The sequence below is a fragment of a genome, unplaced genomic scaffold, assembly GCF_019419815.1.
Source record: "Pyrus x bretschneideri cultivar Hongxiangsu unplaced genomic scaffold, Pyrus_bretschneideri_v1 Contig26, whole genome shotgun sequence".
In the NCBI taxonomy this organism is placed as follows: Eukaryota; Viridiplantae; Streptophyta; class Magnoliopsida; order Rosales; family Rosaceae; genus Pyrus; species Pyrus x bretschneideri.
In genome coordinates, this window is record NW_025999568.1 from 3,945,008 (window position 1) to 3,963,849 (window position 18,842).

Sequence of the window (18,842 nt, forward strand, 5' to 3'; positions counted from 1 at the left end):
CTTTACCACAGTGGCGGAAAGGTGTTGAGAAGTTGCATGACACCGTGGGTTCAAATCCCGTCAGTGACTAATCTAATATCTAACCTAACAAAATTTATCATTTGAGGGAAAAAAAAAAACTTTGATATTGGTGTATGGTGTGAATATAGAAATTGTTGGAATATGAGCATGAGTATGAATCCGTGGATTAAGTTATTTGATTCAAGTTTGGATAGGAAGTCTTATTGAGAATGGATTTGCAATCCATGTTATGCTGAAACACTATGTTGGTTGTCTATAAGGATTCTAATAAGGGAAGGGAATCCTTATGGGATTTGGCGACGATTATGTTGTGTATATATAGTAGCCTTTGCTCTCACAGTTTATACGCTCTATCATTGAACTAAGACCTATTATTAGTTAGAGCAAACCAATTTAGTTAAAGCAAACCGATTACTGGAGAAAGGAGAAGGTGCACTGCAACCTTACAGCGAAACTTGGATGTGGCTGCTTCTTCGAGTTCATATGCAGGTATGATCTTCTCCATACATTAGTTTAATGAACATCAGTTTTTGTTTTAATCACAGTAATTCATATTACTTGTTCTTGGTTTGTGTTTCGTCTTACAGAGATATTATTACATTTGAGATTAATATTTATTGATTACAGAGAGATGATTGGCTCGACAAAATTGTGGAGGAAATCTTATATAAAAATAGTCCGTGGTGAATTCATGGAACTTTTTGTTTATAATTGAAATCATTCATATTATTAATAACTATGTAAATATCATTTCTGCAAAATTGTCAATAAGATATGAGATTGTTTAGTCATCAAATTGTATAAAACATATTATCAGAGTCGGTATAAGTATCATAAACATTTTATTTATTTGCTACAATTATCTTACTAAATTGCCTTAGTTTCAATTGATCTTGTACAGAGATTATCTTTACAAATATTTTATAATACGAACAATTTCGCTCGTAAGACCAACTCCAATCGTGGGCTAAAAGCTAAATTACCTCCCAAAATTCCCCCCCAAATCCACTCCAACCCAAGGGGAAAATTTGGGCTAAATGCTAAATGCTAAACCAAGGCCAAATTCCTCCCAAAATTTAGCCCAAAAATCGGAGTGGACTCCACCCAATATTTATCGGAATTTAAATTTTTTTAGATTAAAATGTTCATAAAATTAATTTACGATAGTCTACATATTAAATTTTTTTTTTAAAAAAAATTTAATTTAACAAAAAAAATAGTCTAAGTTCATTCTTTAATAATCCCGGGCTAAAATTTTAGGCTAGAACGGTTGGAGCAGAAAAACTGTTTATGGGCTAAAAGCTAAATTTTCCAAGCTAAAATATTTGGTATTTAGCCCAACCATTGGAGATGGTCTAAGCACAACATTCCTTGAATCGGTCATGAACTATTCTGAGGAGGTTCCTCAATAGTTTTGTGGAGCCAAAGTACACTTTTGATTAAATGGTTATCACATTTGCGATGGATTTAGGGGTTTAGGAAAATGTATTGGGAAAACCATACAAATATTGGAACTTGGTACTTCTCTAATTTTGGTGACACATTGGTTGGAAAACCTAAAAAATTTATTTAAATCAGTTGAAATTTCTTTATTTTCATACAAATGCAAGCTTTTGGATCATTAATAATTCAAACAACTTGAATAAGCCCTTAGCCAAGAAAATAAACTCAAAAAATTTGAGGCAATGCATATAGTAATGATTAATAAATAAATAAAAATGAAATGCATATGAAAAATCCACATAAAAGCAAATGGAAACAAGAGGTTGGATTATCCCAATAATCTTGGGCAAATTTAAATTTCTCCTTGTTGAAAGAGAAGGCCAGGCCATTGCCTCTGCATTTCAGCCATGAATCACATGATTGAGAGTTCTTATGTGAAGTTTACAATGAAGACAAACCCTAATGCACCTCTCAATGAAAAAAATAAAACCCTGCCTACGTTTATGTCAATGTCCCCAAGCACAAAGACCCCATGGCATCTTACTGTGAGCCTCATCGCATCATTATCCGTGAGCCTCATCGCATCATTATCCATTATCCTTTCTCCATCTTCCCTTTCGTTGGGCTCCATCTCTTTCAAATGCAATCGTGCCCTTGGATTGCCACATGCGTTGTCAATATCAAATAATCAAATCACAACCACAAATAAATTTTCTGGTAACTGAAACAACCCTACGTGATTTTCTATTTTGTTTATGATCATTTGATTAAATAAATTAAATGAAAAACAATTAATACAATTACAAACTGATGTATAGAGAAAATCGTGTGTTTATTTGCCTTCCTTCTACTTAAATAATAACACATGCATTGTTTATATTTAAACAAAGTAGGAATAGTATATTTTTTTATGTCTCGTATTAAAACTTTGCCTTCACATAAAAATTATCAATATGTAAAAAAAAAAAAATGCAATGCTACAAATAATAATTTTAAAATGAAATAAGACATTTCTCAAAAGATGTATGAGAGAATGATTTATTCTTTAGAATTGATGCGAAGTACTTGTGTTTACAGGGTACGTAATAACTCATCAACATAGACTCTTTCTTGATGAAGCCAAAATACTTCTTGCTCCTCAAGCATGTTCACAGTTTCTTAACATGGGACTTGTAACATTAAGGACGCACTCCAAACATACACACATTAGCTAGTTATTAAAAATTATGTGTCTATTTTCCTAAAGAAATTATTATTTACACTTCAAAAATCTCATTTTGCATTCCAAACATTCTATAATTAGAAAGAAAATAACAGTTGTGAGGAGTGTAGAATAAGATTTTTAGAGTGCTAATAACAATTACATTTCCCAATGTCAATTTGAAAATTTGACGTGCTTCACTACTAATGTAGTGTTTTGCGTCCATGCAATATTTTTTTTATCCATACACCTCCATTGAGTAATCAATTTCTTACAATAATAAAATTAATTTAGTCTCAACGTTATATAGAGGTTTTAGTTTAATATACAAAATTATTTCCCTATTATACACGCAAGTGAAATTAATTATTAAATACAGAAATAAAAATGCAAGGGTGTTTTAGTAATCTGGGAGAAAAACCAATTGGTATACAATTATAATTCTGCAGGAGAAGGGGACTCTCACATTTCTGAGCTGCTTCATTTCCGATTTCTTGTTCTCTCTCATTTGGTTTCACAAATTTCAGGTATTAGAGAGAGAGACAGAGAGAAGGAGTAAGCGAGGAAAGCTCATCAAGCCGAAAGACTCTTTCTCCTCTATCTCTCTCTCTCTCCCTCTCCTGCACACTATCTCTCTCTGTTTCTGCAGTAGTGAATTCGAAGGCCAGCGAAAGACTCTCCCTTTCACAAATCCGTCGCCATGATGTCCTTGAATAGAAGCTTTTTTCTGGTAATATAAAGCAAACCCTTCTCAGATCACAATTTCAAGCGCACCCACTTCACAAAAATTCAATCACAAAAAGAAAAAAAATCGAATCAAAATTCAAAAGGAAAAAAAAAAAAAAAGGAGAAAGATTCAATTTATGGGTCTTCCTTGTTCTTCTTCCCCGCATTGAAATTTCAAATCTTTTCGACTTTCTGATTGGGGAATGAGATTTTCATTTCTGGGTTTTTTTTCTTCAAATTATTCGTTTAATTTACTTATCTGATTATTATGAATTAATTTTTTGAGAATTAATTAATTAAATTTTTGTTTTTGCAGGGGAACCCGGCCGTTGCTGGGTCTTCAAGCCCGTTCTCTCAGAGCCAGAAGAGGCGGCCAGCGTCGCTGAAAGTGGTGGCTTTGATCCCAAAAGCCGGGACAGGTGACCGAAACGGCAGCGTCGTGATGGAGAGCACATTGCAGGAGGTGAAGACCGAATCCGAGGTGGTTGAGCTGAAATCCACTGTCCATGGTGGGGTAAAAGACGTGTACGGTGAGGATACTGCCACCGAGGACCAATTTGTCACACCCTGGAGTGTCTCGGTTGCTAGGTGGGTGAGAGCAAAGATCGATTATGCTTACGGTTGTTATTGATATTATCGTTGTTTAATGTTAAGGGTGGTCTGGTTTTATTAAATTATTTTAATTTCGATGAAATCTATGTTCTTTTTTGCCTTTTCATATTTTGTGCAAGTTACATCATTTATGTTACTTTTAGTAATATCTTTACATATTGCGGGCTGCTTGCTGAATTGACAGGGCAGTTGCTTAATTAGTTAATATATCACTTAGTACTATAGTCTTGTTGGATTAGTCAGATTTTCGATTCACTCTTGTGGATGACGACGAATTTGATACCCAATTATTGTGGCATTTCATTGTGTTGTTTCTAAATCTCACACCCTGTAAATTAGCGTTGAAAAAACAAATTAGTTGCAATGTGTGTGTAATGTATTAATGAAATTATGAGAGTCCCTGCATAGTTTCTAAGTATTAGTGAATTATATATATAAATATATATATATTATTTTTGTGAGATATCATATTCTGTAACTCGTTTTGTTGGAACTTCTTTTAAAGTATTTTGAGCATTTTGATGGGTTTTAGATTTACTTCCTCGATTGCGAAATTGTTTTGGATGTTGTAGATGTTTAATTTTCTCCAAGGAAAAGTAATGGATATTTAATGAAGTCAAATACTTTTCTGGTTCACGTAGATGTTTGTTGTTGATGACAGTTTTAGGTACATGGTGAAAATTGATGATTCGGTTCTTTAATTAGGTAACTGAGTTATGGGTATCCGACTAGACATATGTACAAAAACAGTAGCACCACACACAACTAAAATGTTAAGAAGAATCTTTAACAAGCCACCAAAAAGAAAGTCTAATGCAACCTTATATGGTTGTGCTTCACTTGCCATATTGTGGGGGTGGGGCCATGATTTACACGCGGCATGATAAAAGAAGCTCCACCTCATTTAGGCTGAACGTGTTTCATGATTTTCTGGTGAAATGGACATGTATTTTTGTTCGCTAATGATCTTTTGTTCCTTAGTTTAAGTTGCATGAATTTGACCTTTGGAGGTTGTTCCAAAGAAATGTGAGAATTAATTTTATGTTATATGCAATTTTGTTCCCAACCTCTCGATGTAGCTCTGTGTTAAACTTTGTATACCTTACACAGAAATTCTCTTTGCTATTTGTATTCTTTGCACCCTTGTATAAATTACTCTTTTGTCTTTCCCCGCAGTGGATATACGTTGATACGATCTCCACATCACAACAAAGGTCTTGCCTTCACAGAGAAAGAGAGAGATGCCCACTACTTGCGTGGCCTTCTTCCCCCAGTTGTTATTTCTCAAGAACTTCAGGTCTTCTAATCAGCTTATACATGCTTGCAGAGTTGCATCACTTTTTGTATACTTGTTTTATACAAAAATGATAATCATTTAGACTCTAAATCGCTAATCTACTTGGCAGGTTAAGAAAATGATAAATAGTATCCGTCAGTATCAAGTTCCACTGCAGAAGTATATTGCCATGATGGATCTTCAGGTACCAATAATCATTTCAATGATATATTTGTTTGAGCCCATTAATTTTTGCTACCGAAATGGCGACTTTTAAACTTTCAATTACATATGCTTTCAGGGGAGAAATGAAAAGCTATTCTACAAGCTTCTTATTGAGCATGTTGAGGAATTACTTCCAGTTGTCTACACTCCTACTGTCGGTGAAGCTTGCCAGAAATATGGAAGCATATTTACGCAACCACAGGGTCTTTTCATAAGTTTGAAAGAAAAGTATGTTTCATTGCAATTTAATTTTGTTCTCTGCTTTGATGGCCACTTCCAAATTGGATTGAAGCTTATTGCTATACTTTTTTCCTTGCAATCTCTTAAGGGGCAAGATTCTTGAAGTATTGAGGAACTGGCCTGAGCAGAATATTCAAGTCATTGTTGTCACTGATGGAGAGCGGATCCTAGGGCTCGGGGATCTTGGCTCTCATGTAAACACCATTAAAAATAAATTTCTAGTCGTGGTGATAGAAAGCAATATGAGATACCTTGCTTTCAAAGAGAATGTTGCATGTTCTTTTTGTACTCCCTGTAAGTAGTCAACTGATAACAGTATGTGATATTTTCTCAGGGGATGGGTATACCTGTGGGTAAACTTGCTCTATACACGGCACTTGGAGGAGTTCGTCCTTCTGCTGTAAGTATCTGTGATGACCAATGCTATTCTTTCCGACATTACCCCAAAATAACTGTATTGCATTTCTTTTATTCCGAAAGATGTTTAGAGGACCTCGACATTTTCACTGTTATCTTTAATATCGATTCTAAGTGAATATGTATTTTTTTCTATGTTTTTCAGTGCTTGCCTGTAACCATTGATGTTGGTACAAACAATGAGAAGCTGTTGAATGATGAGTTTTACATAGGGCTGAGGCAAAAGAGGGCTACTGGGCAGGTATATGACATGTTTCGTTGCTTGCTTACTGTTCGAATCATTTTCAACGGTTTATGTTGTTTTCTCTCTTACCCAAGTGGGTTTGCTCTTCTTTCTTTAGGAATATGCAGAACTCCTGCATGAATTCATGACTGCAGTCAAGCAGAATTACGGGGAGAGAATTCTTGTTCAGGTATTTGGTGGACAAAGTCAGTTTTCAATTTTTTGGCTGTGCTGATGAACTCAGTCCTTTGTTTCATTTTAACTGTACCTTTCCTAAGCTCATTTGTCATGCTCTGTAGTTTGAAGACTTTGCAAACCACAATGCTTTTGATCTGCTCGCGAAGTATGCCTCAACCCATCTTGTTTTTAATGATGACATTCAGGTAAGTTGCAAGAGATTTGTAGTAATGGTATTTATAGCACTTGAGAAAAGCACAACACTAATGCTTGTGTAAGTAATTCATTCCAGGGGACAGCATCGGTGGTTCTTGCAGGGCTTCTTGCAGCTCTGAAGTTAGTAAAGGGATCCTTATCTGAACACAGATTTTTATTCCTTGGTGCTGGAGAGGTGAGTACATTCCTTAGTCGAGGGATCCTTTTCATTAATGTTAAAGAGTAGTCGAAGGGGTATCCCTCCATCAACCAACATTCACCTCTTTTTCATTTTTTTTTCACATATATTTTCTTTCGTCCTTGTTCTTGAACCCTTACTGATATCCCATGTTCTAGGACTTTGTTGTTGTGTTTTACACCCTCACTTGTTTAATGGTTTCAGGCTGGCACTGGCATAGCAGAACTCATAGCCCTTGAAATTTCCAAGCAGGTTATAAGCTAATATTTGTTTCTTTTGCTTTGTACGTAGCATGTAGTATGTACTAAGAAAGATCCTCAGTATTTATTGTAAAGAGATGTATTAGATTCAAATAATTAGAATAGTTTTTGATACATAGCACCTGAATTATTACAGACAAATACCCCAGTGGAAGAGACCCGCAAGAATATTTGGCTTGTGGACTCAAAGGTACGGAGAGCTGATCTAAATTCTTGCTGTCTGCAAGAGGATTTTGTTTTCTTTCCATCAGTTTTCATTTGGTAAGAAATTCATTTGCAGGGATTGATTGTCAGTTCTCGGTTGGATTCACTCCAACACTTTAAAAAGCCCTGGGCTCATGAACATGAACCAGTCGGGGAACTTGTAGATGCTGTTAAGGTGTGAAATCTCTCTCCTCTCTCTCTCACTCTCTCCACTCTCTCCACTCCCACACACAGAGATGCATATATGTTGACAGCACACAAACAACATAACAGTGCATATAAATAAAGCAGAAGTTTTTTAGTGACCATACTTTTTTGTCCTTTTTCAATCAGTCAATCAAGCCAACAGTATTAATTGGAACGTCAGGCGTTGGAAGAACATTCACTAAAGAAGTGGTTGAGGCTATGGCTTCCCTGAATGAGGTATCTCTTTTCCTTAATTCGTTCTTTAGTTGTTTATTGTGTTGGCCGTCATCCATATACGGGGACCAGAATTTTAGAATTTTTTTTTCTATTCTTGTTCGTATGGATTTAAGAAATCAGTTTGTTTAATGGCCATGTTGACAAATTTCATTTTATTGGCCTTAGTGAAAAATTGCATTTACTCCCTCTAGAACGTAAGGGCTGACCATTTCTTTTTGTGACCTGCTAATAGAGACCTATTATTCTCGCTCTTTCCAATCCAACATCACAATCTGAATGTACCGCGGAAGAAGCATATACATGGACTGAGGTAATACAGCCTTTGCATGTTTTGCTTAATATTGTATCATTCGCTGTACACTTGATGGTTAGAGACCGACGTTTCGTTTCCTTCCTCGTATTATTTTCAGGGTCGTGCCATATATTGTAGTGGAAGCCCATTCCCGCCAGTTGAATATAATGGGAAGGTTTACTATCCTGGCCAGGTATTGGTTCTAGAGAATCTGATTATGTCCAGTATTAACATATGTAATACCTTTGGACTGACTTTGGCATTTATTTTGTTGTCATTCAGGCAAACAATGCATACATCTTCCCTGGATTCGGTCTGGGTTTAATAATGTCTGGTACTATCCGTGTTCATGACGACATGCTTCTGGCAGCTTGTAAGTGCACAAAAGATATCAATGTAAAGGGTGTTTAATTTATTTAAGCCTTTAGACCTTATGTCATGTTTGTTCCTTGGAACAGCGGAAGCGTTGGCTTCAATGGTGAGCCAGGAAGACTTTGACAAGGGACTCATATACCCTCCATTCACAAACATCAGAAAGATTTCGGCACATATTGCTGCTAAAGTGGCTGCGAAATCATATGAACTTGGTTAGTCATTCTCCAGAGGCTCTATTCTTGTAAGATTTGGTGCTACTTAACAATAGGCCAAAATGTCTAATATTTCTACAATTGGCTTTTCTAGGTTTGGCCACCCGCCTCCCCGAACCAAGAGATCTGGAGAAGTATGCTGAAAGCTGTATGTACAGCCCTTCCTATCGAAATTTCCGGTAAACTATTTGAAGTTACCTCGGTTTGTTGTACCGAGATCAACAACTGCAGTTGAAAAGGATCGATTATTTTGTGGTTTCGATTGTTTATTTTGCCTTTGGTATTTCGCATCTCATTTGGTCTATTATTATGTAACCTATGTGGTACATGAGAGCAACTCCACCCCTATTCACTTTGCGCCAGCACCTAGCCCATTTATCCACTTAATTGAACAGTAACAGACTCAATGAACAGTAATAGGCCAAAGCATCTCCACCCCAAAAAAAAATGTGCTGGCACCTAGTCTAAAAATGCGCTGGCACAAATGATCTTCACCCCTACAAAATACGCTGGCACCCAGTTCATTTAAAATATTAAATAATTTTTTTATAAAATAATAAAAAAAAATAGTTTTAATTTCGGATAGGATTTTTAACCAATCTCGTCACGCCACGTGTCATTATCCGAACGTACTATTTTTTGAATCGATTTCCGCTAAGATTTTCAACCAATCCCGACAATCCACGTGTCACTTCCTGTTTACAATAATTTAGGCAAGATTTCGATAAGATTTTTAACCAATCTCGTCACGCCACGTGTCATTATCCGAACGTACTGTTTTTTGAATAGATTTCCGCTAAGATTTTCAACCAATCACGTAGTGCCACGTGGCATTGTCCTGAACCTCATCTTCTTTTTTTTTGTCCATATAAACCCTACATCCCTACATCCATCCTCACACTAAACTCAATCCTTTTTTTTAGCTCAGAATTCTTCTTTATCATTTTCAAATCTTGAGTTCTTATAATGTCTTCTTCAAGGAGAGCGTATAAACAGTTGCAAGAGCAGCAGAAAAGGTTGTTGGCACAACAGGAAGAATTGGTCAATCTTGACCAAGGTGGAGGTGGAGATGAGGCATTTACCTCATCCGCTAAACTTGTCCCACTACGCAAATTACCAGAAGCATGAGAGATGGCGTTTTTCCAACAAGTAAAGGATGCGTTGAGTTTTTTCCAACGACCTTGAAGACCTTGACTAGATCTGGCATCTTTTCCATGTACATCTTTTCCATGTACATCGTTGAACGATTTCGTAATTTTACTCCACATTTCTCGCTTATCCATCTCATTACCCGTAATCGGGTCATGAGTAGTGCGAACCCAACATTCACACAACGTAACATCTTCACTGAGCTTCCACGAAGTCATTTTTTTCTCTCAAAGTGTACAAAATATTCAAATGTAGAAAGTGTAGAAAGTGTAGAAAATATTGAAATGTGGTGTAAGGTGAAAGATGAGGGTTAGGTATTTATAGAAAAAAAAAATTAATTTTTTAAAATTTTTCTGTATTTTTTTATAAATTTTTGACATTTTTTAATTAATTTTTAATAAATTTTAATGTTGTAATTAATCGGGACCGTTGGATTTGAAAAATAATCAAATCCAACAGCACTCATTACGCCACGTGGCTAACGGTCAAATTTCTGACCGTTGGGCCTTTTTTTTTTTTTTTTTAAATTTTTGGTGAAATAAACGTGGACCGTTGATCTGTGATCGGATGGTCCAATTTAAAATTTAAATTTAAATTTTTTTTACCGTTGGAAATCCAACGGCCAAAAAAACTAGCCGTTGGAAATCCAACGGCTATGAGGAGGCCACGTATCGTTCACCCGGACGCCTGCAAGTGGGTCTGCACGCGGGCCCCAGCGCCTGCAGAGCTGTCGACTACGCGCCCGCCTCCCGCGTGTTGTGCACGCGCCAGAAACAGACCGGGGAATGGGTCTGTCCATTTTGGGCTGGGCTCTTGACTGGCACGGGCTGGGTGCCAGGCAAGGTTGCGGGCTGGAGCAGAAAAATGTGGTGCCAGTCCATTTTCTTCACTTGGTGCCAGTCCATTTAGCATGGGCTGGAGTTGCTCTGAGAAGTAGGATGGGTGCAGTGCAGGTAGCTGGGTTAGGAGTCAAAAATATAGTTTGAAAAATGTCTTGAACTGTCAAATTTAAGTTACTCTTATCCCCAAATGTTCCACTGAACAAACAGCAAACTTTGTCACCTCATTCAGTCATGCAATTCCCCTCCTTTCTCATCGTACTTCATAGCTCATTTTGAAAATCGCTTCATATTCGTATCGTCCTTTTATCAAAAGTACGGACAATATCTTAGCCTAGATTTGGTTGGAGAGAAAATGATAGATGTGTTCTTGCAATTTAAGGGGTGAGAGGGATGGTGGAATGAAATGATAAGCTAAGAATGGAGTGGCTTAAATAAAAGGAAAATAAAATTTGAGTTCATACAACCTCATTTTTTGGCATATCAAGAAATCGTTTAGACCGATTCAAAGGAAAGCTGGTGCCAGTGATGGTTTTATATTTGAGTCGTAGATTTATGTAGTTTGAACTTTTTCAGGCAATACACTCCTAAACTATAAACAAAAATAATTGAAATCAAAGAAGAAAAACTTTACATAAAATAATTCATACCTTAGTTGAGAATTCAAAACTGCTAAATCATCCATCCCTCGAAACAAACCTGTTTTTCTTTATTAAAGCGTTTGCGAGTTTTAGCCAAAATAAAACGTAAGAGAAAAATTGTGCTATGGTAAGGATTTGATCATTGGAGGTGTGTTTATTGTAAATTTCAGTTTTGTTGTTAATTTCATCTTGCAGGTGATGAAAATTATACAATAGGGTAAAAAGATAATTCATATTTAAAGTTTAAGTTGGGTTTAGCCACTTAGTACTATGGTCTGATAATATTCCATTTTCACTTATTGCTAGCCCATTTTAAGAATAAGCACATCCCCTCTCCTTTAATATAGATAATATCGTTTGTTAAATAAATAAGTTGTGTGTAGAGTGAAGTTACATAAGTTCAAATAATTTTTTTCTATAATAAAATATCACATTGTCAGAAAGGAAATGATAGATGAAGGGAGAGAATTTTGGGAAAATAAGCTTTTTCAAAAGATAAAAATGTATAAATATACTTTTTCAAAATTAAATAACATACTGTCATTTAGTACTATGGTTTAATGATATTTTTCTTTACTTATAAGTGAGAGGTCTTAGATTTGATTCTTGTCAATGGTGAATTTAATCATATTATTATAACTAATCCATTATGGGATTTAGCCCACTTTCCCACCTCCTTAGACCATCTCCATTAGTTGGGCTAAAAGCCAAATATTTTAGCTTGGAAAATTTAGCTTTTAGCCCAGAAACAACTTTTCTGCTCCAATTATTTTAGCCTAAAATTTTAGCCCGGGATTATTAAAGAATGAACTTAGACTATTTTTTTTTGTTAAATTAAATTTAAAAAAATAAATAAATATGTAGACTATCGTAAATTAATTTTATGAACATTTTAATCTAAAAAAATTTAAATTCCGATAAATATTAGATGTAGTCCACTCTAATTTCTGGACTAAATTTTGGGGAGAATTTGGCATTGGTTTAGCATTTAGCAATTAGCCCCAATTTTCCCCTTAGGTTGGAGTGGGTTTGGGGAGAGATTTTGGGGGGTAATTTGACTTTTAGCCCACCATTAGAGTTGGTCTTAGGGTAAATAATCTTATTTGTTAAAAAATAAATAAATAAGCAACATACTTACATCATGGTCGATATATTTACTCACAAATCGATATTATCTTTACATTTGTGTGAGTTGAATAAGAAATCTTCTCAATGACCTAATCAAAAGTGAGTACGTATCAATACATTCAATCACATCAAAATCTCAAATCTTCTCAATAACCAGCTCATCCTTGCAGGCACAAACACCCAAAACGTTCCCCGACCCCACATTGCTAAATTGTTAGTTATGCTACTAAATTTGTAGAAAAAAATTATAAATTAGATAATATGTCATCAATAGAACTAAGCATATTTATTAAACGCTTCGCTTACGTAATAATTCAATTATTAATTTCCATGTTATTTAAGTTATAAAATTTAATCTCCCTAACATTACCTCTAATTCCCCCTCACACCACCCCTAATCCGGCATGGGTACCCCAAGAACCTCTAGAAACACCACATGCGCATAATTCATAAGAAGCGAAGAAATAGCTTATCCAAATTCACGTTCACACCCCCTAAAACATTTAGTCACTACTAAAGATAAGATAAGATAATAAAGTCAAAAACTGAGGGATTCCTGGAAGTTCATCTCTCCAATAAACACCAAGATAACCTACTTTATTTCTTGTCTCTCTTCAAAGCGTACTAAATTTGAAAACAAAATTAGTCTGCAATCCTTGACTTTGCTTTCTTTCGTTCATTTCCTCTCACCTCTCATCTCACGTGTCCGTACGAATCAACTTTAATTTCTTTGTCCTCGTATGATAATGTTGTTAATTTATGATTGGAAACCTATCCATGAAGGTGGTCTTCTAAAATTTGGACAAGGATTGTTTGCCCTCTCACTTTCAATACCCTATCGTGTCTTTCTGTTTTGTGTGGTCACGGTTAAATCACGTCAACATTTTATATTATTTTTTTATAGAGATAATAAGACAAAAATAAATAATAATATAAAATGTTAACGTGGCTTAACTGTAACCACATAAACAAGAGCACGGGAGGGCACCGGAAGTGGGAGGAAAGACAATCCTTGTCCCTAAAATTTATATGTGATCCTTGATTTTATTAATTATTATTATCATTTTGTTTTGTTCATATATCTTGATGTAGAACCGAAATATTAAAGGGAACTTTAATGAAAAGCTTCAGGTACTGTTTATTTTAACGAAAAACCACATTTTTACAAAGTCAATCATGGTACTATTCACTTTATTCTTTATTTTGTTCTTATCGTTAAAACTCAAAGTTTTCAAGTCATTTTCATTAGTTTTTCTAATATTAAAACCTCTTAAAGTTTGTTTTTTAATACGGATTAAACTAAGTCATGCAATGCATTAGCAATTATTTTATATAAAACTCATTATTTATGAAAATCGAATTTGAGATATCTCACTTACACTTACAAGTAGAGAAATGTGTCACTCGACTTAAAGCAAAATAAGATACTGGATGGTTAAGATTGTGAGAAATATAGGATGTGATTCGGTCAGTTATAGTTACAAAAATCATCACTTAAAGCATCTCTAACAAGAGACGCAAAATGTTTTAGAATATGTGTCGTACATTTTTTTTGTAGGCTAGAAAGGTCTCTAATGCGCAAGATGTAAAATACTCATGTTGTTCGAAAAATGTAAATTTACATCCTTAGTGAATGAATCCTGTTAGTTAGAATACCAAATTGATATTTCCAGAACTCACATTTACATCTTTCAGAAACATAAAAATAAGATGCTAATATGATTTTTACGTATATCTTAGAATAGGAGTTGGCCAATTAATCCTGATCATCCACCATCCAAAAATGGAAAAGAATTGTATCGTCCATATTGTATTTCATCCATCCATCTTGCAAGTTGCAACCATGTTGACCTCAAACAAACGGTCGCCCTGCATAAATCATAGTTTGATCTTTCACATTACGAAACCTTGAGAATTGTAATTGTCGGCATGATTGGATAATCTGAAAGTAAACAAATTTTAATTGGATAACTTCCTTAATTGTAGGTGTAGAAAACATATTGTCGGGTGGGTTAGTTGAGAAATTATTCGATAATATCGTATCACTATGTGGATGATGGTACTTTCAATGACACGTGTTCTTTATTTTTATATGAGATTTGAATTTTAGTTTCTCTCTTTTAGAATATAAAATAATAATAAAATAAAAATATCGCTTGCATCTGCAATCTTCAATTGTATTTGAGTGCAACATCTGCAATCGCTTGCAGTAGATCCACTGTTCTGAAAATCTCCGTTTAAACGTTAGGTTATTGGTCATTATTTTGATTAAACTCTACGTGTTTAAAAATTTTAAAAATATGCCTAGACCTCCTTAAGTGTCAATCTAGCTCATCTAAACCCGCCTAGGTCGGGAACAAAAAATCGATAACTTTCATTTTAGATTTTATTTTTGTTCAATAAACTGCAAACAACTTGTTGAATACTTGGATGAACATTTATTATATGCTTGTTTCCTATATTTTCAATATGTAATTTATATGTCATTTTACTTTGCAATCTATGTTATACTATTATGTAATTTTGTAAGTATAAATGTGTACTTATTTACAGGATATCTAATACATTTATTTAAATCCGTCTAGTCCGTTTAGGCCCTATTTAGCCACCCAGTTGCCTAGTCGCTAGGCCTCACTCTACTACCCGACTAGCGTTTACTGTCTTTTAGAACCTTAAGTACAACAGCATCTGTAATCAGCAATTAGGCCCCCTGTTCTTCCCGAATCCAACAATGGCGGTGACGAATTCCGGGTTGTGCTGGAAGCACGTGGAGAGAAAGTTTTGATTTATTACTTGTTCCGATTTGGAGCATTTGGAAGGAACGCAACTCACTATTATGGAGAGGATCGGCTTTAAACCTTACGTATCTGCAGTGCAAGGCAGTGTGTTGGTAACATGAATTTCAAAAATGGCATGGTTTGAAGAAAAGGAGAAGTGCCGGGGTTCTGCAGAAATGGAAAAGACCAGAGATGGGCTGGGTAAATGCAACTTTGATGCGGCTTGGGATGAGCAACTAGAGACTGGAGGTGTTGGGGTGGTGATTCGAAACGAAGTGGGGGAGTTCGTGGCTGCTATGGCAAAGCAACACACCGGAATATGTTCATTGCTGCTGACGGAGACAATGGCGGCTTAAGATGCCGCGCTCTTCGTTCATGAACAGCAGGTACCTGCTGTGGAAATCGAAGATGATGCTTTGTGAGTAATGGATACACTGTAAAAGAACGATGTAGATGACGCTTCTCCATTTGGACATATACTAAACAATATTCATACGGTGCTGCAATCATTGCCCCGATGAATGACCTCATTTAATAGACGAGAGGAAAACAGGGTGGCACGCAGAATGGCACGTCAGAGTTTGAGTTTAGATAATACTGTATTATGGTTGGAGGAACCCTGATCTAATCCTAAACATTTTTTTTAAGACTAGTAATTCTTAGTATTTTTTCAGTACATGATGCTCTTTTATCCTTCGATCGAGTTGAAATCTTCGGCAAAATTTTTATCGAGACTCATTCTATGCACCCTATCTTCAATGATGTATGTATTGTAAACGTGACCTCATTAAAACCTTGTTGGAGCTCCAACTCGATCAAAAGAAAAAGGCTACCATTAATTCTAGGTGTATCCACAAATATTTGTAGACTTACAAACCATAATTAGCATATATTCACGTTGTGGATTACATAAATTTGGAACTGGAACAGACACATTTATATAGCCTACACGTTAGGACAATGATTCAACCATTAAACTTTGACCCATTTATCTAGAGAATTTTTTTATTGTGTCCGCAACACGGGTATTGACCAAGTGTTACTATATAGGCGGGGGAAGTTTTTATGTTTTAAGTTGTCAAATTTTTAACACAAGTTTGTCATTATTTATCAGTGTTTTAAAAATTGACCTAGGCAGTGAAGGCCTGCTGTGATATAAGGCAAATTGTTTCGAGATATCGGTCTAGAGCTAAGCGGCCGCCTAGGCGATTTTTTTATTATTTTATTAATTGTGTGTGTGTTTTTTTTTTTTTAGTTTCATGGTGGTATACTTATGAAAATGGTGTACCTAATTCGCAAATGATGGATTTACTACAAGTTCATCCAATAGTGAAACGAATTGGAACACTTTTGGGGGGATATATACAAAGAAAAGAAATAAACTAGTTGTAACAAGGTTAAATAATTTAGTCTATGTCCCATACAAGAATAGTTTTTTTTTTTTTTTTTTTTTTTTTTTTTTTAGTATAAATAGACACTTATTTACAAGATATATAATAAATTTATATAAATCTGCCTGATCACCTAAACCCTAGACCTCTGTTTACCGTCCGACTAGCACTAAGCATTTTTAGAACGTTACTATTTATATAGTGACACTGCTACATGGGTATCACTCTATGTCCTACGCAGACTAAAAATCCCCAATGTCCTAATGCAATGTGGGTACCACCAATTCCACGTAGCATATTTTGCATGGCCAAAGAATATTAACGTGGCCATTTCACATCCAAATTGCTTTCTATAACCTTGAAAGCAGTACCACATATAATTTGATCATAACACTAAATTCCTAAGCAATTGACTAAACAAGATATTATTATTCCTAAGCAATACTACATAAGGTTATTATTACATAATTTGATCATAACACTCTAATTTCCATAGCAACTATTTTATGTTTTAAGGAGAATTACTATTGGCACTCCAAAAATCTCAATTAGCACTTCAAACTTTCTATAATTAGAAAGAAAAATACATTTGTGAGGAGTGCAGAATAAGATTTTTGGAGTGCTAATAACAATTCTCATTTTAAATTAAACATTATATTGACTATTGTAATATAGACATCCTATAAAGCAATTTTTTTGTCCAAACATTTAAAGCAATTAAATGAAATAAGTTAACACATTTATGGGATATAAAATCCTATAAGATTTGAAATTTAACGTTTATGGGATTAAACAACAAACTCCACCCTTAGAAAACCTTAAACCAATTAAAAATTGGTGATTTAAATGTGGAAAATAAGTTATGAAAAAAAATGTTTTTCTATTGAATGTTCATAGCAATATAATGGTCATTTGTTATGATTTTGCAATATGATGGTCATGGAGAAAAAATAAGTTTGAAATTTTTTTGGTGAAATTTAAATTTGAAGATACATATTCAATATAATAATGTTGAATTTGAATATAAACATAAATCTGAGTGACAGAATTTTAGGATTTTCAGTTACAAACTTGATAATGTGAGAGAAATTATAAATTAAAATTTGTTGTAAAAAAATAAAAAAGATGACTTGGAAGTATTTAATAGTAAAATGTTGAGGTGTACAAAGCCAAGAAATTTTGATCAAAAACTGAAAACCAATAAAATTTCAGTCTATGAATATTGGTGACTAGGGATTGGATCCTAATTTTTTCTTTTTTTTCAATTCCATAGCTCCATCGTTTTGGCAATTTGGTCAGATGGAAAACGTGTTTTACCTTAATTTAAGTAGCATCAAAATGTTTAATTAATTTAGGATTAAGATAAACCTTTGTTTTTTGTGATTTATATCCATACCAACCACACGTTTCCGTAGCTTCATACACCATGAAAGATGTTGTTATCCAAGTTGACCATAAAATTCCGAAGATGACTTTCTTGTCCATACTTCCTACATATTTAGTAACTACAAAGCAAACTTTGCATTCTATTTGGTTTTCATTTTCATTTTAGCAAAATGATACCTACATATATTTTTTTTCCTATCCACCGTTCTCTGATTTTAGTCATCAAATTTAACAAATCAAACGAAAATAACAAGAATTTTTTTGTATTTTAAAAAGAAACGACAGTAGTTTTATTCCAACTCAAATAGTCCTACAATCATCTAAGAGGCTACATTAGGAGGTGAGAGAGTGAGTAAGCTTTACAATGAGTTTGCCATAATAATATGGTTCAATTTCACTTTTGATCAGAATCAAACTTAAATCTTTCACTTATAAATAGAAAATAATACCTTTAGACCATAATATTAAGTGGCGAGCTATGAAATCATATGTAATTGATTTGAGTAGTTTAGTATCCAAAATGATACGTGAACCCTTATCTATTCAAGGATATTCTAACAACATATCAAAATCCAATCCTCATTGTTCTCACCAACAACATGTAAATATAAAAGAAATGTAAAACCCATCACCAACCCAGATCCAGGAAAGACACCCAAAAAAGTAGAACATTATCCTACACAGGGACAAAACCGTAATTCACTCTCAAATATCCCGCCAATTATAACCACCGCTTCCTTCTAATCAGCCCCTTTTTCTGAAAATCCCCAAATTACCCCTACGGTTTTCCCATTTAAAATCCCTCTCTCG

At 34.7% G+C, this 18,842-nt stretch overlaps 1 protein-coding gene across 1 annotated transcript; it reads left to right on the forward strand.

The window, feature by feature from the left end:
- Positions 1-3,120: 3,120 nt before the first annotated feature.
- LOC103944816 (NADP-dependent malic enzyme) lies at positions 3,121-9,083 on the forward strand. The gene is made up of 20 exons (XM_009355275.3): positions 3,121-3,395; positions 3,708-3,979; positions 5,180-5,300; positions 5,410-5,484; positions 5,581-5,732; positions 5,833-5,938; positions 6,079-6,144; positions 6,307-6,402; positions 6,503-6,574; positions 6,684-6,767; positions 6,854-6,952; positions 7,160-7,207; positions 7,352-7,405; positions 7,496-7,594; positions 7,753-7,842; positions 8,075-8,152; positions 8,253-8,327; positions 8,417-8,507; positions 8,593-8,721; positions 8,816-9,083. Exons 1-20 carry the CDS (start codon positions 3,366-3,368, stop codon positions 8,902-8,904), a joined length of 1,926 nt encoding a protein of 641 aa, XP_009353550.1. The 5' UTR covers positions 3,121-3,365; the 3' UTR covers positions 8,905-9,083.
- Positions 9,084-18,842: the final 9,759 nt, after the last annotated feature.